General features: G+C 47.1%; 1 protein-coding gene across 1 annotated transcript in view; it reads right to left on the reverse strand.

Moving 5' to 3' along the window:
- dgat1a (diacylglycerol O-acyltransferase 1a) overlaps positions 1 to 22417 on the reverse strand; it is a 35972-nt gene extending 13555 nt beyond the window's left edge. The window contains exons 1-5 of the mRNA XM_038972314.1: positions 22072 to 22417; positions 20777 to 20864; positions 2318 to 2358; positions 2073 to 2158; positions 1755 to 1807 (exon numbers count right to left, since the gene is read on the reverse strand). Coding sequence (XP_038828242.1) covers positions 1755 to 1807; positions 2073 to 2158; positions 2318 to 2358; positions 20777 to 20864; positions 22072 to 22298 — 495 coding nt within the window. The 5' untranslated portion in view covers positions 22299 to 22417. The remainder of the gene's footprint in view (positions 1 to 1754; positions 1808 to 2072; positions 2159 to 2317; positions 2359 to 20776; positions 20865 to 22071) is intronic.
- Between the last annotated feature and the right edge of the window lie 290 nt (positions 22418 to 22707).

Consider the following 22707-nt stretch of genomic DNA (forward strand, 5'->3'; position numbering starts at 1 on the left):
TGGCCTGAATGCCAAGCGTCATGTCTGGAGGAAACCTGGCACCATCCCTACGGTGAAGCATAGTGGCGGCAGCATTATGTTGTGGGGATGTTTGTCAGTGGCAGGGACTGGGAGACTAGTCAGGATTGAGGGAAAGATGAACGGAACAAAGTACAGAGAGATCCTTAATGAAATCCTGCTCCAGAGCGCTCAGGACCTCAGACTTGGAATGTTAACCTTTGCTTCACAAGACAACAACCCTAAGCACACAGTCAAGACAACACAGGCATGGCTTTGGGACAAGTCTCTGAATGTCCTTGAGTGGCCCAGCCACAGCCCGAACCCTATCTAACATCTCTGGAGAGACCTGAAAATAGCTGTGCAGCGACACTCCCCATCCAACCTGACAGAGCTTGAGAGGATCTGCAGAGAATGGAAGAAACTCCCCAAATACAGGTGTGCCAAGCTTGTAGTGTCATACTCGAGGCTGTAATCGCTATCAAAAGGTGCTTCAACAAAGTACTGAGTAAAGGGTCTGAATACTTATGCAAATGTGATAGTTACATTTGCACAAATTTCTAAAAACCAGTTTTTGCTTTGTCATTATGGGGTATTGTGTATAGATTGATAAGGGGAAAAACAAAATGTAATCCATTGTAGAATAAGGCTGTAACGTAACAAAATGTGGAAAAAGGGGTCTGAATACTTTGAATGCACTGTACATATACTGAACAAAAATATAAAAACGCAACAACTACCAATTTTACTGAGTTACATTTCATATAAGGAAAACAGTCAATAATAAATTCATTAGGCCCTAATTTATGGATTTCACTTCACTTGTCAGGGAGGCAGCCATAGGTGGGCCTGGGAAGACATAGGCCTAGCCCCTGAAGAAGCCAGGCCCAGCCAATCAGAGTACATTTTCCCCCACAAGCGGGCTTCATTACAGACAGAAATACTCCTCAATTTCATCAGTTGTCCGGGTGGCTGGTCTCAGACTATCCCGCAGGTGAAGCCAGATGTAGAGGTCCTGGTCTGGCTTGGTTACACGTGGTCTGTGGTTCTGAGATGGTTGGATATACTGCCAAATTCTTTTTTTTTTAAAGACATTGGAGGCAGCTTATGGTAGAAGAATTAACATTAAATTCTGTGGCAGTAGCTCTGTTGGACATTCCTGCAGTCAGCATGCCAATTGCATGCTTCCTCAACTTCAGACATCTGTGGCATTGTGTTGTGTGACAAAACTGCACATTTTAGAGTGGCCTTTTTGTCCCCAGCACAAGGTGGACCTGTGCAGTAGTCATGCAGTTCAAAATCAGCTTCTGCCACACCGGTCAGGTGGATGGATTACCTTGGCAAAGGAGAAATGCTCACAAACAGGGATGTAAACAAATTTGTGCAAAAAATTAGAGAAATAAGCTTTTTGTGTATATAGAACATTTCTGGGATCTTTTATTTCAGCTCATGAAACCAACATTTTACATGTTGCATTTACACACACACACACACACACACACACACACACACACACACACACACACACACACACACACACACACACACACACACACACACACACACACACACACACACACACACAGCTAAAAAAGCCACATTGGTTTTTATTAGGGGGGGAATGCTTGACAAAACCTATTTAACAGATCTCTACCTAACAGGCATTTGAAATACTTGTTCACAAGCAACAGAGAGATTAGTGAGATTTCACAGCACATCCTTCACATTAGTCCCAGACATTATGGCATGACACTCACCACTGATAGCCTCCGCTCCGTGTACAAAGCTGCCATTATGAACACGTTCGAAACTGAGGAAAAATAAACACATTAGAGCCGGGTACTCCACAAAAGACAGCCGTGTAATATTCCTACAATATTGATTCCAAAATAAGAAAATTAGCCCCCACTTGGTGGGAAAACAGTTGATGATATTTTAGTTGGTATAATGACTTGTGTTGCTAAGCAACCAAAACCAGACAATAAGACATTAAAATAAATAGATTTGGGAATATGTACAACAATCACAATAGTAAGGCTAGCATGCCAAAGAGGAGAGCGGTTTAGTCTACATACCAATGATAAGGCAAGATGCAGGCCAGCTATATGGGTCTTTTAAGAACAGTGAAACCACTTGGATGGGGTCCACCAGTATCCCATATCTATCAGAGGGAAAGAAGATATTGATGGTTACTATTTTTACAAAAGAAGCTGTGGTCAAAATTAAAGGATTGGCAGTCGTGACAGAAGTGATTAACAAATGATCATATTGAAGTTGACTGCCTAAAGTGTTATAGTTATTTAAAGCTGCAGATACTTACTTTATTAGATTCTCCAGGAAAAGGCGTGCATTGCACAAGACCTGCAACAGAAGAGATTTTGCAATCAGAAGTAAACAAAATTCATACAAACATGGAGAAGACTGACCAGTGATCATTCATTACCAACACAGACAGACTGGTCACAGGTCAGTCTTCCGCCACATGTTGATGTGAGCCATACACTACAAGTGCCGAGGCAGTCATTTTGACTGCATGTGAATTGTAAATTCAAATATATTTCTGCAATTAAAAAATTTAAAAGAGTCATACCCCCCTTTGTCCTCGAATTTTCCTGAATCAATTTATCACACATTTGTTTGACTTTCAATATCACAAAAATAATGTTATAAGCGGTTAAGAGGGGGGGGGGGGCGGCAAAAAGTGACTTTATAATCCTCCTTGAGTCACATGCAGGTAAGACATTCTGATTTCACATAGTATCAGAAAGAGCAGATTAAGGTTTCCAAAACACTTACCTTTGCCAAACAACTTACAATTTAAGAGATGAACTCCATTTCAAAATATCACTTTTTCCAAGAATAACCCCTGATCCTTGGCGCTCCACACTTTGGAATGTTGCAGTGAAAACACCTGCCCATTGGCTTAGTAAGGGGAGGGTAAAGAGAGGCCCGGCAGTTTAAATGCTAATCTCAATGCTATAAAGGCTGATAAGAACAATCATCCATTCTGGCAACAGATAACCTAACCCTGGGGACCAACCCACAACAGGCAGCGGCACATGACATAGTATTGTTCATAGCTTGCTTCTGTATTACAGCAAAAACAAACTGGATGAGATGTGGGATCAATCGAGGTGAAATATCTAGGCTAATCGTCCTTGTGTTTCTCACCATGCAATGTTGTAGCTGTTATCGGTCTTCAGATTGGTTAGGCTACACACAGGCTAGCTAGCACTTCCATTAAAGGTTTAATCTGATTTATATTCCCCTTTTGGAACTTATACTGTATAATTAATTTCTATACCCATTGATTCTTGAAGAATATAACTTATGAGTCTTGAACTTGGTTCTGATGAGGTATGACACCTGAACTAAAAATATACATTTGTTTTACTATATTGTTTGTAAAGAATGTAATTGTAAACCAACACCGTATAGCCTCAAAACATGGTTAAAACTATACATTTGATTTCATGGATGGTCAGTCCTTGCATCTATTGTCTGGTCTATGAATTTGAGAGTGGTTACATTTCTCTAGCCCCATCCCTGAGCTGTTTACAAAATCAGGTCCATAGACTAGCCTTGTGAAACCATACTGATCTTGCAATAGCTCACATTGTTTCACTGAAGCTAAAATGTTAGCAGGCTATCCATAGACTATATCACAGCGGTCACTCACTGGTGGTGTCACGTTCATCTGAAGCTGACAGTCACACACAGAGACAACACTGAAAGAGCAAACCCTGTTCCCGAAACCTTGGCCCTGGATAGTGGAGTCGTGCAGACCCTGTTTGATTTCCAAACCGAAAATAGACTGTTGTTGCCATGTTAAAAAAAGAAAAAGCATAAGTCAACCTACAAGCAGCATACCAGACCGACTGCTTCATTACAAGGTTCGTTTCTGCAGCAGCAACTTCTTTACTACATTATTCAGAAGGGCTTGTTCAATTTGAGGAGCAACATATAAATAATAAATATTAATTGAACTGCTAAATTACTCCAATTTCTCCCAAACAATAATGATAGCTGTGGGTTACCTGTATGTTAAAGCCCCTTCAGAATATCAACCTAAAGCACACCAACATAGCTTAGCATCAATTATGCATGTAGCCAAAGGCTACCTAGTCTAACACGCATGACCTGTAAGATACAGAAACTGCAATATTTATGGTCCATTGAAACAGTCTACATACTGTAGATATTGCCTAGCGCCAGAGCCCTTTATTGAAATAGGCAGCTCTGGTCAGGCCTACATTAAGCAGCACGTGCAGAGGAACCAACCCTTTCGAACTGGCTGGGCATCACAGTGACCGAAGAATATCCTTGGTGAGCCAGCAATGTAAAAGATAGCTACAGAGGGTACTCCGTGCAACAGTTACATCACTTCTCTAGCTCACATACTCTAGCCAGCAACTTTCCACTTGAGTTTCAGACTCATTCATTAGTGGGTACAAAGAATGTAGGGATGATTCCCAGGGAATATGATGGGGGTGTGTCTGTTTGAATGTCACAGCGATCATGTTTCAAAGACTGGATTAATACCGGCTTTGGAAATTAAACTTCTCTCGCTCAGATGCTTTGAAGGCAACGGCAAGATTTTTCCTGCAGTCTCTTCAAAACAGAAAGAATTGGGTGTTTATTTTTAGTTATAATACATGAGATTCTGTCCATATTAATTTAATAAATTCTCATGTTAGAAATACGTATTATTGGATGTTCTGCCAGAAAAATAAAATACCATTACACTTCCATTAACACTTTTGAAGTAGAACAGGAAATGTTTATCATCAGAGGAAGAAGAAATTCTGAGTCCTCATTTGACCTTACCCTGGGGGACAGAATTAACTGCAACACATCAACTGACAAATCAAATGCTTGACAGGAGTCATGAATGCTCTGGCTACTGCCCACTCCATTAAACAATGCCAGCAGCCTAGCATACCTGGCAGAACATGTCAATGACTTGAACCATGCCTATCTGAACAGTGCAAACTTAAATTGATCAAACTTCAGAGACTACATTAGGCTAAACCTAGGTAATATGGACCTCTAGTTTATCTGATGGACATTTGTGCATGCCTGGTTGTGCTTATCAACATACAGTAGGCTACAGCCTCCAGTAGGCTACATGAACCAGATAAGGTGTACTAGTAAAAACAGGCAACGTTTGTAAGGTGACACACTGGAGAGATTATCAGGCTCCTCTCAGTACAGGAAGACGACGCGTTAGTGTTAAAATGCCCACCACAGAGCCTAACTGCCAGAGTGCCAAGAGAGGAGTGGAGTGGTGACCGTTTCTTTGACTGCTATAATATAAAGTGAAGTTTGTTTTTATAAAAACGGCAAGAGAGCGATCAAGAAAGAGTGTGAAAGAGCACGAAGGAGAAAGAGTGATTGAATGACTTGGCTAGCCTTTACAGTTGAATGAGGCAAGCTGTGTGACACATGACCAAGATGCTTCAGCTCTCATTCAAAGTCCAAGTCTCTTCATAGTTCATATAAAACTCCTCTCTCATAAGAAAATATAAGAGGGCCAGGGATAAAAGTTCTCTTATCAAACTGATTATTGTTTTGTTTGCCATGCACAGGCGTAGTGTGGATAAGATAAGTCAACAATGTTTACCATTGCTATTGAGAGACAGCTCTGAAAGACATTAACACACCATTGGGTTACTCATGATTCTCACTGTGTAGACAACAGCCCAAGAGAAACTGATATCTGCCTATCAATAAAACTGTAGCTATTGGCAGGAAAGCAAGGAATGTAGGCCTACTGAGACAGAACCAACTATCCATCCATCCACAAAGCTGATCAGAGTTGAGTCTTCACAGATTTTCTCAGACAGGAGAGAAGTAATTGACAGAAGAGTATTCAATATTCTACAAATTGCAGTCTAAGTTCGAGAGTCTAAAAAGGACAATGTGAGTTCATGCAGATTTATATCAATGGCTCCAATATGGCTGCTCAGTTGCCAGCAGCGTCACTGTATTCTCTATAATTTGCATAATCAACACATCCCCATAAAAAAAATCTGTCCGTTTAAACCAGAGATACAGTATCGGTTTTATTGCATTGGATGCATCTCAATCCACCCATGTCGCACTTCAGCATCTACCGACACTGACAACAGATCAATAAAAGAACCTCGTAATCTATGCCGAAAAGGGATCTGGCTTTTATTTGTTTTGCATTTTAGCTAACCCTAATCCTTTTCCTAACCCTAACCTGCTGCGTAAATTCTCCTAATCTGCTACGAAATGTCAAATATTACGTTAATTTCACAAAAGCTGGATCCCTTCTTGCCGTGACCATGAGAAGAGGAGACACATTGTATGATACAATGTCCATCAAACCTAGAGAACATTGTCCCAAAAAACTTGTAGTTATCATGTAATAACCCAATGATAATTTGTTGAGAACTTTATTCATAAGGAGGGGAAAAGTATGGACATTACAGCATAGGACAAATGCCTCAATGGGATAGGACAACCTGCTGTGTTGTGTTGACTATTGGTTGTCCCAGCCCAGCAATAGATGTAATATTTATATGGAACTAAAACCTGAATGAATTAAAACACCAAACACTTAAGTGCCATGAAGGTAAAGGTAACCTGAAGAAGTGATATTCTAACATCAGGAGTGCTTTTCATTTGTTTATGTACTACTGTAGGTTCACCAACAGACCTACAGCAATACACCCATGTCAACTGGACTCCCACTGTGAAGATGAGCAGTGCTGCAGGAGCATCAGGTTCTACTTCTTTTCCAGATATGAAAAGGAGACATCCCTCAGTTGGTTGTCATATGCTGTGCTTTTGACTGAATTATTCTGTTGTGCCATTTGAGTAGAGCACCTTCACCTTGTCATCATGACAAAAGTGCCCTATTAAATCGTATGAATATATCAAATGTAATTTGGAATGTGAAAAATACTATTTTGTCATCTGCTTTGCTCCGACCCATTGAATAAAAAGTATTTCTTATAGCCCTACTATTTTCTTTTCCAATTTAAAACAAATTTTGCATAGACAATGTAATTGTGGTAGTCTTATGCAAACCATCATCATTATCATAGTAGCACCTCCAAGTGCCACTCAGACATTCTGGGAGAAAAGTATCTTGCATTGAATTTGGTAGTAGTTGTGTCTGTGTGTATGATTAAAGCTCTTACTTCCATACATTCCACCACCTAGATTACAAGGGTTGGATTTGGACTAAACAATTTCATGTCAGCACAAGGCATGTACAACATCCAGTATAATGATACGCCTCATATACATTGTTCACTGGAATTGTTTAAAAAAAATTGAGAACATATAGCTGAACATTATGTAAACAATGTGTGAGCTCAGCTATTCTTTGCTTCATATGCACTATGTCAAGGGGTGCATTGCAAATGCCCATAAGGCTAATGCCATCATACTGTAGGCCAGTGGTTCCCAACACCGGTCCTCGAGGACCCCAACAGTACAGTTTATTGTAGCCCAGGACAAACACACCTGATTCAACAAAAATGTGTGTTGGGCCTCATTCAACAAAAATATGTGTTGGGGGTATTCAAGGACTGGAGTTGGGAATCACTGCTGTAGGCCTATGGCTGCATTGCATGCCATTATCAGCTGCAAAATGGGTTCACATGTCTGATATCCTGAAAATTGTAACAATCAAATAAAACTAATTGGAGAGCTTATGACTGAACAGAAAGATAATTTTCTGTTACCAGGTACCACCCCAAAGCCGTAAACACGGGCACCCTCATAGATATCATCCTAACCAACTTGCCCTCTAAATACACCTCTGCTGTTTTCAACCAAGATCTCAGCGATCACTGCGTCATTGCCTGCATCCGTAATGGGTCAGCGGTCAAACGACCTCCACTCATCACTGTCAAACACTCCCTGAAACACTTCAGCGAGCAGGCCTTTCTAATCGACCTGGCCGGGGTATCCTGGAAGGATATTGATCTCATCCCGTCAGTAGAGGATGCCTGGTTATTTTTTTAATTTTTTAAAATGCCTTCCTCACCATCTTAAATAAGCATGCCCCATTCAAGAAATTTAGAACCAGGAACAGATATAGCCCTTGGTTCTCTCCAGACCTGACTGCCCTTAAGCAACACAAAAACATCCTATGGCGTTCTGCATTAGCATCGAACAGCCCCCGTGATATGCAACTTTTCAGGGAAGCTAGAAACCAATATACACAGGCAGTTAGAAAAGCCAAGGTTAGCTTTTTCAAGCAGAAATTTGCTTCCTGCAACAAACCCAAAAAGGTTCTGGGACACTGTAAAGTCCATGGAGAATAAGAACATCTCCTCCCAGCTGCCCACTGCACTGAAGATAGGAAACACTGTCACCACCGACAAATCCACTATAATTGATTTTTCTACGGCTGGCCATGCTTTCCATCTGGCTACCCCTACCCCGGTCAACAGCACTGCACCCCCCACAGCTACTCGCCCAAGCCTTCCCCATTTCTCCTTCTCCCAAATCCAGTCAGCTGATGTTCTGAAAGAGCTGCAAAATCTGGACCCTTACAAATCAGCCGGGCTAGATAATCTGGACCCTTTCTTTCTAAGATTATCTGCTGAAATTGTTGCCACCCCTATTACTAGCCTGTTCAACCTCTCGTGTCGTCTGAGATTCCCAAAGATTGGAAAGCAGCTGCGGTCATCCCTCTTCAAAGGGGGGGACACTCTTGACCCAAATTGCTACAGACCTATATCTAGCCTACCCTGCCTTTCGAAGGTCTTCGAAAGCCAAGTCAACAAACAGATTACCGACCATTTCGAATCCCACTATACCTTCTCCGCTATGCAATCTGGTTTCAAAGCTGGTCATGGGTGCACCTCAGCCACGCTCAAGGTCCTAAACGATATCATAACCGCCATCGATAAGAAACAATACTGTTAAGCCGTATTCATTGACCTGGCCAAGGCTTTCGACTCTGTCAATCACCACATCCTCATCGGCAGACTCGACAGCCTTGGTTTCTCAAATGATTGCCTCGCCTGGTTCACCAACTACTTCTCTGGTAGAGTTCAGTGTGTCAAATCGGAGGGTCTGTTGTCCGGGCCTCTGGCAGTCTCTATAGGGGTGCCACAGGGTTCAATTCTTGGACCGACTCTCTTCTCTGTATACATCAATGATGTCGCTCTTGCTGCTGGTGAGTCTCTGATCCACCTCTACGCAGACGACACCATTCTGTATACTTCTGGCCCTTCTTTGGACTGTGTTAACAACCCTCCAGGCGAGCTTCAATGCCATACAACTCTCCTCCCGTGGCCTCCAATTGCTCTTAAATACAAGTAAAACTAAATGCATGCTCTTCAACCGATCGCTGCCTGCACCTGCCCGCCTGTCCAACATCACTACTCTGGACGGCTCTGACTTAGAATATGTGGACAACTACAAATACCTAGGTGTCTGGTTAGACTGTAAACTCTCCTTCCAGACTCACATTAAACATCTCCAATCCAAAGTTAAATCTAGAATTGGCTTCCTATTCCGCAACAAAGCATCCTTCACTCATGCTGCCAAACATACCCTTGTAAAACTGACCATCCTACCAATCCTCGACTTCGGTGATGTCATTTACAAAATAGCCTCCAATACCCTACTCAATAAATTGGATGCAGTCTATCACAGTGCCATCCGTTTTGTCACCAAAGCCCCATATACTACCCACCACTGCGACCTGTACACTCTCGTTGGCTGGCCCTCGCTTCATACTCGTCGCCAAACCCACTGGCTCCAGGTCATCTACAAGACCCTGCCAGGTAAAGTACCCCCTTATCTCAGCTCGCTGGTCACCATAGCAGCACCCACCTGTAGCACGCGCTCCAGCAGGTATATCTCTCTGGTCACCCCCAAAACCAATTCTTCCTTTGGCCGCCTCTCCTTCCAGTTCTCTGCTGCCAATGACTGGAACGAATTACAAAAATCTCTGAAACTGGAAACACTTATCTCCCTCACTAGCTTTAAGCACCAGCTGTCAGAGCAGCTCATAGATTACTGCACCTGTACATAGCCCATCTATAATTTAGCCCAAACAACTACCTCTCCCCCTACTGTATTTATTTAGCACCCCATTATTTCTATCTCTACTTTGCACATTCTTCCACTGCAAATCAACCATTCCAATGTTTTACTTGCTATATTGTATTTACTTGGCCACCATGGCCTTTTTTTGCCTTTACCTCCCTTCTCACCTCACTTGCTCACATTGTATATAGACTTATTTTTCGACTATATTATTGACTGTATGTTTGTTTTACTCAATGTGTAACTCTGTGTTGTTGTATGTGTCGAACTGCTTTACTTTATCTTGGCCAGGTCGCAATTGTAAATGAGAACGTGTTCTCAACTTGCCTACCTGGTTAAATAAAGGTGAAATAAAATACATTTGAGAATACAACAAAGAAACAGACAAATGAGAGATTCCCCTTCCACTGTTTATTGCAGGATTGTGATCAATCAACATAAATATTATTCAAGATGAACTAGTGACTAAGTTAACAATTAAAACACTTAACTTAAAAAAAATCTAAACCATTTCAAAGTGTACAAGTAAGCTAACGCATATGTAAAGGTTAAACACTTTAACAAGTAGGCTATTATTACTAAGCATAATTTCAGGTGAACAACAAAAAGTCAGTACCAGAGGTGGCCAACCTCTCTCCACTGATCCACAGGGGAGCAGACTTCTGTTCCAGCCCAGCAATAGCACACTCGATTATTAAGTAATTAGGTTTGATACATTGAATCAGGTGTGTTAGTGCTGAGCTGGAACAGAAGCCTGCACACCCAACAGGGTTGGCCAGCTCCAGTTGTAATACGTTTATACGTTGTGTAACTTTAAAACTGTATTTCTGTTCACAAAATGTGCTAACATAGGTACACATACTAGAGGTCGACCGATTAAAATCGGGGCCGATTTCAAGTTTTCATAACAAATCGGAAATCGGTATTTTTGGGTGCCGATTTGCCGATTTTTTTTTACACCTTTATTTAATCTTTATTTAACTAGGCAAGTCAGTTAAGAACACATTCTTATTTTCAATGACGGCCTAGGAACGGGCAGAACGACAGATTTTTAACCTTGTCAGCTCGGGGGATCCAATCTTGCATTGATTACATTGCACTCCACGAGGAGCCTGCCTGTTACGCGAATGCAGTAAGCTAAGGTAAGTTGCTAGCTAGCATTAAACTTATCTTATAAAAAACAATCAATCAATGACTGTCATTGCTCCAATGTGTACTTAACCATAAACATCAATGCCTTTCTTAAAATCAATACACAAGTATATATTTTTAAACCTGCATATTTCGCTAAAAGAAATCCTGGTTAGCAGGCAATATTAACCAGGTGAAATTGTGTCATTTCTCTTGCGTTCATTGCACGCAGAGTCAGGGTATATGCAACAGTTTGGGCCGCCTGGCTCTTTGCAAACTAATTTGCCAGAACTTTACGTAAATATGACAACATTTAAGGTTGTGCAATGTAACAGGAATATTTAGACTCATGGATGCCACCCGTTAGATAAAATACGGAACGGAATAAACGTTTTGTTTTCGAGGTGATAGTTTCCTGATTAGTCAAAGGTATATGGTTTAGAGAGATAGTCGACGCGTTATAATTCCTGTAATAACTTGCGGCTGAATTTGAAAGGGGTTCCTTCGTTATTTTACCGTTCATGTCTTCCATAGAGAATGTCTTGATCTACTTCAAATAAGGTCTGTGTTTCGTGCAGGCTTAAACCGCCTCGACGTTTTGATACCCGTGTAAATCTCACTAGGATAAGGTAACGTTTGTCAACAAATTTTCATAAATCAACTCTACAATTTTTTTAATCTTCGCTTATATTTAGCCAATATTGATCAGAGTTACCTTGTCCTATGGATATCTACACAGTTATAAAATTGGCACGGTGATGTAAGCCTACACGAAACACAGACCTTATTTTAAGTGAATCTAAAAATATCCTATGGAATAAATGAAGGAACCGCTTTTCAGATTTTGCTAGGTGTCATGGGAATTATGACTCGCACTTTGGTTGTCAATTCTTACCATGCCCATTATTAAAATAGGATTTCCTGCATATAGAAATTAAAGTTTTTGTTTTCAACATTCATCACAGGTAACTTAAACTCTATTTTTATTCAAACAGTTGAGAGTATTTGTCTCCTAAGCAGACTCTTCAGTATCATTGTCACTTCAGAGCTGTGTGCATGTGTGTATTTATGTATTATATTAAGTTAAAATAAAAGTGTTCATTTTTCATTCAGTATTGTTGCAATTGTCATTATTACAAAAATGTGTGTGTGTGTGTGTGTGTGTGTGTGTGTATGATATATATATATATATATATATATATATATATAAAAATATAAAAAATTCGGCCGATTAATCGGTATCGGCTTTTTTGTCCTCCAATAATCGGTATCGGTATCGAAAAATCATAATCGGTCGACCTCTAACACATACAGTATAATTCATGGTATACAAGGATGTACCCTTATTCTCTTGGGACCTCTTCATCTGCAGACAGGGTTTGACAGCGCTCTGTATCTGAGGACAGAAAACATCAAAAGAAACAGGCTGCATTATACTCAAATTAAACAGCACTGAATATTATGTTACCTTATCTCTGTCCTCAGTTTCTCGCTAGGGACTGGAACTGGAGAATATTTTCACAATGTCACCTTCCCTATCCAGAGTAGTCTACTCTCCCTTCTGACAGCTGGAACTGCGAACTAATCCTTTCACCCTCTTCCATGGCTGTTATCTAGGTAGCTAACAACAAATGCATTTGGAGTTAAAACGATACATACGTCAAGATAGCTAGCTGGTGATATTTAATTCACTTAACCCTCCCGTTGTCTCGGCGGGTCAGAGCGACCCCGGGCAGTTCCGAGTTGATTGCCCGTGTCTGTGTGTGGGTCGGAGTGACCCCGGCAGCGTTAGCAAGGTGTATGTTGTAACCCTCCTGCCCCTGTGTGGGCGGGGTCATAGTGACGTCAGAGGGGTCAGAGTGACCCCGGCGGCGTTAGCAAGGTGTATGTTGTAACCCTCCTGCCCCTGCCCCTGCGTGGGCGGGGTCATAGTGACGTCAGAGGGGTCAGAGTGACCCTCGGCAGCGTTACCAGTCGCTTCCCCCGTGTCTGTGTGGGTCAGAGAGACCCTGGCAGGCCGGGTCACAGTGACCCAACACCACCACCTGCTGGATACTAGTAAAAGGTCCTGCCCCAAAATTGACACGCTCAACATTCCGGGCAAGGGCCTGTGTCGAATACGGCCCTCTGTCCCCCATCGGGCCCTTGGGCCCCGTGTGAGTTTGGATATTGAATCTAAAAACGCCCCCCTACAAACTACTTTCCCTTGGTTGTGGAAATTGTGCCTTTCGGGTATGGCTGTTGTTACACAACCTTCCCCTTGCCTCGGCGGGTCAGAGTTACCCCCGGCCAGCGTTACGAGTCGATTCCCAGTGTCTGTGTGGGTTAGAGAGACCCTGGCAGCGTTAGCAAGTATGTTTGTTGTAACCCTCCTACCCCTGTCTGGGCCGGGTCACAGTGACCCGAGCCCTGTTGTAGGCCCTGCGTTATGAGTTGTTCCCCTCTGTCCCGGGGGCCTGGGGTCAGAGTGACCCCGGCGGCGTTAGCAAGGTGTATGTTGTAAACCCTCCCCTCCTACCCCTGTCTGAGCTGGGTCGGAGTGACCCGGGGCCTGTGTTAGGAGTTGTTCCCCTCTGTCTGGGCCGGGTCTGAGTGACCCCGGCAGGGACCAGTTGTCCCCAACAACTCAGTGCACGACCTCGGTGCTATCACACGGGGAGGCCAGCCGAGCGTCCCGGATGGGACCGAAGGGGCCGAAGGGCCCGAAGGAGCAGGCAGGGCCGACCACGCGCCTCGTCCATTCGCGTGCCTCGTCCCATTCACGTGGCCACCGTAAGCAGGGCGTAGAGAGGCTACTAATATCGTCAGGAAGAAGAAGAAGAAGAAGAAGAAGAAGAAGAAGAAGAAGAAGAGGACGAGGACGAGGACGACGACGAGGAGGAATACGACCCCGCCGAGCGTGAGCCCTCCGCCTACGACTGTAAGCAGGGCGTAGAGAGCCTACTAATATTGTCAGGAAGAAGAAGAACAAGAACAAGAACAAGAAGAAGAACAAGAAGAACAAGAAGAAGAAGAAGAAGATGAGGACGATGATGAGGACGACGACGAGGACGACGACGACGACGAGGAATACGACCCCGCCGAGCGTGTTGCCTCCGCCTACGACGCCTCGCAGTCCCGGTTTCAGCGCGGCTCAGGTCCTGGAACAGATATCCTCCAGCGTCGACCAAGAAGACGAAGAAGACTACTGCGATTCCGAAGAGGAGGACGTTTCGGAAGATGAAGACGGTGAGGAATACAACCCCGAGCGCGACGCGGACGACTACGAAGACGACTCGGCCTCGCGGTCGTGCTCCTCTTCGGAGGAAGAGCCGGAGGGAGAGCGAGAGGGAGACGCGGCCGCTGGCCGAGAGCGAGACAGAGAGCCAGACAGAGAGCGAGCCAGAGACAGAGAGCGAGAGCGAGACAGAGCCAGAGAGCCAGAGCCAGAAAGGGAGACGTTGCTGTCAAAAAACGGCAAAATCAAATGGTCCTCCGTGGCCTATCGCGGCCCGGACCGGCCCCGCGCCATCCGCCGGCCCTGCCCCGCCGTGACGCCGGGCCCCACGGCCTACGCCGCGTCGCGAGCGCTCGACATCGCGTCCGCCTTCCGTCTGTTTGTCACACCGGCGATAGAAAGGATCATCGTGGACATGACGAATCTGCAGGGGGTGAGAAAATACGGCGACGGCTGGCGACCCATGGACTCCACCGACCTGCGCGCCTACGTAGGGCTGCTGATCCTAGCCGGCGTCTACAGGTCCCGAGGCGAGGCCGCGGCCAGCCTGTGGGACGCCGAGAGCGGCAGGACCGTGTTCCGCGCCACCATGCCGCTCAAGGCGTTTCACAAGTACTCGAGGCTGCTGCGATTCGACGACCGCCAGTCGAGACCCGCGAGACTCGCCACCGACAGACTGGCGGCCGTGAGAGAGGTGTGGGACCTGTGGGAGGAGCGGCTGCAGGCCCTCTACAACCCGGGGCCCGAAGTGACGGTGGACGAACAACTGGTCCCGTTCAGAGGTACCGTCTATGCATCTGTGTACGTACGCGTAGCGTAGAGAGCACGGGCAGTCTATGTATCTGTGTTTGTACGTGTAGCGTAGAGAGCACGGGCAGTCTATGTATCTGTGTTTGTACGTGTAGCGTAGAGCACGGGCAGTCAATGTATCTGTCTATGTACGTGTAGCATAGAGAGCACGGGCAGTAGTAGCACGGGCAGTAGTAGCAATCGGCAAGAGTAGCAACGTGGAGCACGGGCAGTAGTAGCACGGGCAGTAGTAGCACGGGCAGTAGTAGCAATCGGCAGTAGTAGCAATCGGCAGTAGCACGGGCGGCGGAGGCGGCTGCGTGTAACGTAAACGCAGTGCGCCCCGATGGTGAGCCGGTAACGATGACGCTGGTATCTGTGTTTGTACGTGTAGCGTAGAGAGCACGGGCAGTCTATGTATCTGTGTATGACTCTGCTAATCTCCTCTCCCTCTCCTCTCCCTCCCCTCTCCCTCGCCGAAAGGACGCTGTCCTTTCCGACAGTACATTCCCAGCAAGCCGGCCAAATACGGCATCAAGTCGTGGGTGGCCTGCGACGCCAAGTCCAGCTACGCTTGGAAGATCCTCGCAGTGTTTCGTATCCCACATAGGATAGACTGTGCACTCCCAGCACTTACACAGACGAGGGGTAGCACTATGCATCACTTTCTCAACTCTATTTCAGGTACAACTTAGTGTTTACATTGGGATGGAAATGTAGCACATACCCCTGACAGACATGGTCAATTAGTCAGCCCTAGCAAGCAACTCCCGAATGCACTCTGTGAGACTGAGACAGAATATCATATTGTAGCCTAAGCCAGGTGCGTATATTATAGACGCAGAGATATTTAGCCAGAGACTAGGACAGTGTGTACGAGAGACAAACCAATAGACAGGGGCGAAGTGCAGCCACTATCACCTACATCGGACGAAGAAGGACATGAAACCAACAGTAGGGGGGAGCGACGGGAAGGTACATGCCGAAACACACCGGGTGACAGGATGGTTAGGATTACTATCATGCTCACCAGACACAGTGGTCCTAAACAACAGATATGTTATTTCTATAGTTTTACAATACTTTTGGAAATAGTTAGTTGATAATCGGGGACAGCCTGTCACTTCGCACACAGGGCCCTTGCCCGTAATGTGGCGTGTGTGAATTCTGGGGCAGGATGTTTGACTAGTATCCACTTGGTGGTAGTGTGGTGCAAGTAATGAATGTAATAACCCTCCCGTTGTCTCGGCGGGTCAGAGCGACCCCGGGCAGTTCCGAGTTGATTGCCCGTGTCTGTGTGTGGGTCGGAGTGACCCCGGCAGCGTTAGCAAGGTGTATGTTGTAACCCTCCTGCCCCTGTGTGGGCGGGGTCATAGTGACGTCAGAGGGGTCAGAGTGACCCCGGCGGCGTTAGCAAGGTGTATGTTGTAACCCTCCTGCCCCTGCCCCTGCGTGGGCGGGGTCATAGTGACGTCAGAGGGGTCAGAGTGACCCTCGGCAGCGTTACCAGTCGCTTCCCCCGTGTCTGTGTGGGTCAGAGAGACCCTGGCAGGCCGGGTCACAGTGACCCAACACCACCACCTGCTGGATACTAGTAAAAGGTCCTGCCCCAAAATTGACACGCTCAACATTCCGGGCAAGGGCCTGTGTCGAATACGGCCCTCTGTCCCGCCATCGGGCCCTTGGGCCCCGTGTGAGTTTGGATATTGAATCTAAAAACGCCCCCCTACAAACTACTTTCCCTTGGTTGTGGAAATTGTGCCTTTCGGGTATGGCTGTTGTTACACAACCTTCCCCTTGCCTCGGCGGGTCAGAGTTACCCCCGGCCAGCGTTACGAGTCGATTCCCAGTGTCTGTGTGGGTTAGAGAGACCCTGGCAGCGTTAGCAAGTATGTTTGTTGTAACCCTCCTACCCCTGTCTGGGCCGGGTCACAGTGACCCGAGCCCTGTTGTAGGCCCTGCGTTATGAGTTGTTCCCCTCTGTCCCGGGGGCCTGGGGTCAGAGTGACCCCGGCGGCGTTAGCAAGGTGTATGTTGTAAACCCTCCCCTCCTACCCCTGTCTGAGCTGGGTCGGAGTGACCCGGGGCCTGTGTTAGGAGTTGTTCCCCTCTGTCTGGGCCGGGTCTGAGTGACCCCGGCAGGGACCAGTTGTCCCCAACAACTCAGTGCACGACCTCGGTGCTATCACACGGGGAGGCCAGCCGAGCGTCCCGGATGGGACCGAAGGGGCCGAAGGGCCCGAAGGAGCAGGCAGGGCCGACCACGCGCCTCGTCCATTCGCGTGCCTCGTCCCATTCACGTGGCCACCGTAAGCAGGGCGTAGAGAGGCTACTAATATCGTCAGGAAGAAGAAGAAGAAGAAGAAGAAGAAGAAGAAGAAGAAGAAGAAGAGGACGAGGACGAGGACGACGACGAGGAGGAATACGACCCCGCCGAGCGTGAGCCCTCCGCCTACGACTGTAAGCAGGGCGTAGAGAGCCTACTAATATTGTCAGGAAGAAGAAGAACAAGAACAAGAACAAGAAGAAGAACAAGAAGAACAAGAAGAAGAAGAAGAAGATGAGGACGATGATGAGGACGACGACGAGGACGACGACGACGACGAGGAATACGACCCCGCCGAGCGTGTTGCCTCCGCCTACGACGCCTCGCAGTCCCGGTTTCAGCGCGGCTCAGGTCCTGGAACAGATATCCTCCAGCGTCGACCAAGAAGACGAAGAAGACTACTGCGATTCCGAAGAGGAGGACGTTTCGGAAGATGAAGACGGTGAGGAATACAACCCCGAGCGCGACGCGGACGACTACGAAGACGACTCGGCCTCGCGGTCGTGCTCCTCTTCGGAGGAAGAGCCGGAGGGAGAGCGAGAGGGAGACGCGGCCGCTGGCCGAGAGCGAGACAGAGAGCCAGACAGAGAGCGAGCCAGAGACAGAGAGCGAGAGCGAGACAGAGCCAGAGAGCCAGAGCCAGAAAGGGAGACGTTGCTGTCAAAAAACGGCAAAATCAAATGGTCCTCCGTGGCCTATCGCGGCCCGGACCGGCCCCGCGCCATCCGCCGGCCCTGCCCCGCCGTGACGCCGGGCCCCACGGCCTACGCCGCGTCGCGAGCGCTCGACATCGCGTCCGCCTTCCGTCTGTTTGTCACACCGGCGATAGAAAGGATCATCGTGGACATGACGAATCTGCAGGGGGTGAGAAAATACGGCGACGGCTGGCGACCCATGGACTCCACCGACCTGCGCGCCTACGTAGGGCTGCTGATCCTAGCCGGCGTCTACAGGTCCCGAGGCGAGGCCGCGGCCAGCCTGTGGGACGCCGAGAGCGGCAGGACCGTGTTCCGCGCCACCATGCCGCTCAAGGCGTTTCACAAGTACTCGAGGCTGCTGCGATTCGACGACCGCCAGTCGAGACCCGCGAGACTCGCCACCGACAGACTGGCGGCCGTGAGAGAGGTGTGGGACCTGTGGGAGGAGCGGCTGCAGGCCCTCTACAACCCGGGGCCCGAAGTGACGGTGGACGAACAACTGGTCCCGTTCAGAGGTACCGTCTATGCATCTGTGTACGTACGCGTAGCGTAGAGAGCACGGGCAGTCTATGTATCTGTGTTTGTACGTGTAGCGTAGAGAGCACGGGCAGTCTATGTATCTGTGTTTGTACGTGTAGCGTAGAGCACGGGCAGTCAATGTATCTGTCTATGTACGTGTAGCATAGAGAGCACGGGCAGTAGTAGCACGGGCAGTAGTAGCAATCGGCAAGAGTAGCAACGTGGAGCACGGGCAGTAGTAGCACGGGCAGTAGTAGCACGGGCAGTAGTAGCAATCGGCAGTAGTAGCAATCGGCAGTAGCACGGGCGGCGGAGGCGGCTGCGTGTAACGTAAACGCAGTGCGCCCCGATGGTGAGCCGGTAACGATGACGCTGGTATCTGTGTTTGTACGTGTAGCGTAGAGAGCACGGGCAGTCTATGTATCTGTGTATGACTCTGCTAATCTCCTCTCCCTCTCCTCTCCCTCCCCTCTCCCTCGCCGAAAGGACGCTGTCCTTTCCGACAGTACATTCCCAGCAAGCCGGCCAAATACGGCATCAAGTCGTGGGTGGCCTGCGACGCCAAGTCCAGCTACGCTTGGAAGATGCAAGTGTACACCGGCAAGGCGGCCGGCGGAGGCCCCGAGAAGAACCAGGGCGCGCGCGTCGTCCTCGATCTGACCGAGGGACTGCCGGGCGGTCACAACGTCACGTGTGACAATTTCTTCACCTCCTACGAACTCGGGCAGCGGCTCCTCGAGAGGAACCTCACCATGGTGGGCACGGTGCGAAAGAACAAGCCCGAGCTCCCTCCCGCGCTGCTCCAGTCCAAGGACAGACAGGTCTCGTCCTCCAGGTTCGCCTTCACGCCCACCGCCACTCTAGTGTCCTACCTGGCAAAGAGAAATAAGAACGTGCTGCTTCTGAGCACGCGGCACGCGGAGCCCGACGTTAGCGATCGCCGAGACCGGAAGCCGGCCCTCATCCTAGACTACAACTGCAACAAGGGCGGCGTGGACAACCTAGACAAGGTGGTCGGCACCTACAGCTGCAGACGGATGACCGCCCGCTGGCCCCTGGTCATCTTCCACAACATCCTCGACGTGTCCTCCTACAACGCCTTTGTCATATGGCGAGAGATCAACCCCGACTGGATGCCCGGGAAGCGGAACAAGAGGAGGGTGTTCCTGGAGCAGCTCGGAAAGGCGCTCGTGAAGCCCTTGATCCAAAGAAGGCAGCGTCTCCCCCGCACCGAAGCCGCCTCAGCACTTGTCAAAGTCATACGGGGCGAGCGTGTATCCGCCGAGGCTCGTCCGCAAGCCCTTGAGCGAGCCGTCGGCCCGGCCGCCGCCTCCGACCCAGCCCCGGCTGCCCGGCTGGAGGCGAGTAAGAGGAAGAGGTGTCAGCTCTGCCCACCCAAGAAGGACGCCAAGACACACACCGCGTGCTGCAGGTGTAAGAAATACATCTGCAAAGGCTGTTCACACCCATACTGTCACACTTGTGCCCACTGGGCCTTTAGCCAAGACGGGACAGGGTGACCCGGGGGGGACACTGTGTGCTAGGCATAATAGGAGGACAACGGGAGGGTTATCTAACTTTACATGCTGTATAGCCAGCTAATGTTAACTAGTGAACTTTACGTTATCAGCTCATTTGAGTTAGCCTGCATACTATACTGAGTTTCTGTAGCAAGCTCTAGCTAGCTAGCAATACATAATTTTCAAAACATATTTACTTACTTTAATAGGTTCTCCCACTGCCTCCATTTTCTGGGTCCTTTGCCTATTTAGTTTTTCTATCTTCCCGAAGATTCCTGTGGTAGCAAAAAATAGCCAGCCATCCAACAGACTGACTTGCCTTCCAACATGGTGCGGTTGCTAGGTGATTTGTGACGCAACTTCAAGCCCGCTATAGCAGTAAGGCCAAAAATTAAAAATTTTGATATTTTTTTGATACTTCAATCAAAATAGCAAAATTATCCTTGGTATGAATTTCTTAAAACAAATCCACATAGCTTAGTATAATTATTAATGATCAAATCTTACAAAAAAAATAAGTCAGGCTAGCACCTACCAGCATGACCACACACCAGTTGAGGATGCCTCTATAGTTACTGTAACCACTAGCTGAGCTGAGCAGGGACTCCTGGAGGACATGGCAGCTGAAGAGACAGTAATAAAGATACAGTATTAGATACAACTAATTAACTTCAGTTCAATAAAAAATAATAAAAAAACTGCTCATTGGACGGTGCACAGCGGCAACCCTCTACTCCAACCTAATATGCGGGCAACCGGGTGGCGCAGCGGTCACTACAGTCCCTGGTTAGAATCCAGGCTGTATCACATTCGGCCGTGATTGGGAGTCCCATAGGGCGGCGCACAATGGGGGGGGGGGGGGGGGGGGGGGGTAGACCGTCATTGTAATTTAGAATTTGTTCTTCACCGACTTGCCTAGTTAAATAAAGGTTACATAAAAATACGTGGGGGGGGGGGGGCAGAAGCAGACGACATCACGAATGGTCTCAAAATATATACATTTTTAAATGAGGCTAAAAACAGGTCTACGGCGATCATATAGTTGATTATAGAATTGACATTGCTTTAGGGGGGGAAATTATAATGTTCAGAATTCATTGCATCATATTTCCTGGCAGTAGGTTTATATCTGAGATTGAATTTCCCAAAACACTGGATATTGCACTTTGTACTTTGGGATAGTAAACTTTGTTAGGACTTTGGAAATTCCCAGAAGGCCAAGGACACTGGTTGTGAAAACTGGAGTAAAGGGGGTTTGTTTGGTATTGCGAAACCAAAAGACACCTCGCAGTGGAAGTGATAGGCCTATACAAAACAATCCCAGGGTTGAGGATCACTGAAGTGTACAGCCACAGTTGCACTAGTCAGGCACATTTAAAATGTACTGCAGCTTAACTAGTTACCTGATCTGCAAAGGTAACCTATGGACATTTGGCCTAGATTTCTTGCAAACATGTAAGCAAAGAGATCATATATGAAGTAAGTGAACCTATGAAAGATTAGTCCTTTCGACCTATATTATGAGGAACCCGTAGTTTGTACCTACCTAAAGTTTAGAAAACATTTCAGGGCGGCATGTAGCTTTGCGGTTAAGAGCATTGGGTCAGTAACCGAAAGGTTGCTGGTTCGAATTCCTAAGCCGCCTAGTTGAAAAATCTGTCGATGTGCCCTTGAACAAAGCACTAAACCCCAATTGCTCCTGTACATTTCTCTGGATAAGAGCGTCTACTAAATGACAAAAATATAATTCTAACAAAAGATGAGTGACAGCTGTAAATTAAAGACATCTTTGTGAGCCGAGCTCACAAAAAGCATTGCGTTATGTCTTACCTAAATCTTTCGCTGGTTTTGCTCCTCTCCTTGCGTGGTGTAGTGACCGGCTCGTGCACCCGTTTTTCCTCCTTCACTTTCCGGCTGCTGTGGCTCGGTTGGCTTGAAGTTTTTTCCCCTGCGCTGCCGTTGGCTTGTTTAAAATTGGCACACGCCGGCGTAGCGCAGATGGTGGTTCTCCTTGTTCTGCGTGTCATCATGGGGACTCTATCGTTTCTGTCACCCATTTTTTAAATGTGATGCATTCAACCGTACCTTGCTAGAATTGAACTAGACGTTTCTCCCTCGAGCCTCTGCTGTAAAGTCCAGCCCGACATGCTGTCGAGGAGAAGGCTGCAGTCCCAGTTTTAAACCTCAACATTATTTTGATTGAGGAGGGAGGAGCAATAGTTTGTAGGCGGTGCTGGGGGGGGGGGGGGGGGTGCTGTGATGTGCTGTGACGCAGCGCACAGTTTAACGCTTTTGGAGTTAGTCATTAATTTTGTTATAAAAATGGCGTATAAAATATGGGGAATATTGTTTATCAAAGTCTGGTTTTCCTCAAAGTGCACACATGGCAACTCATTTGCATGCCAGAAGACAAGAGTAGTGAAACGTTACAAGCGCTAGTGCACTGAGCCCACCTTCATGGATTTC

The sequence above is a fragment of the Salvelinus namaycush genome, chromosome 32 (genome assembly GCF_016432855.1).
Source record: "Salvelinus namaycush isolate Seneca chromosome 32, SaNama_1.0, whole genome shotgun sequence".
Taxonomy (NCBI): Eukaryota; Metazoa; Chordata; class Actinopteri; order Salmoniformes; family Salmonidae; genus Salvelinus; species Salvelinus namaycush.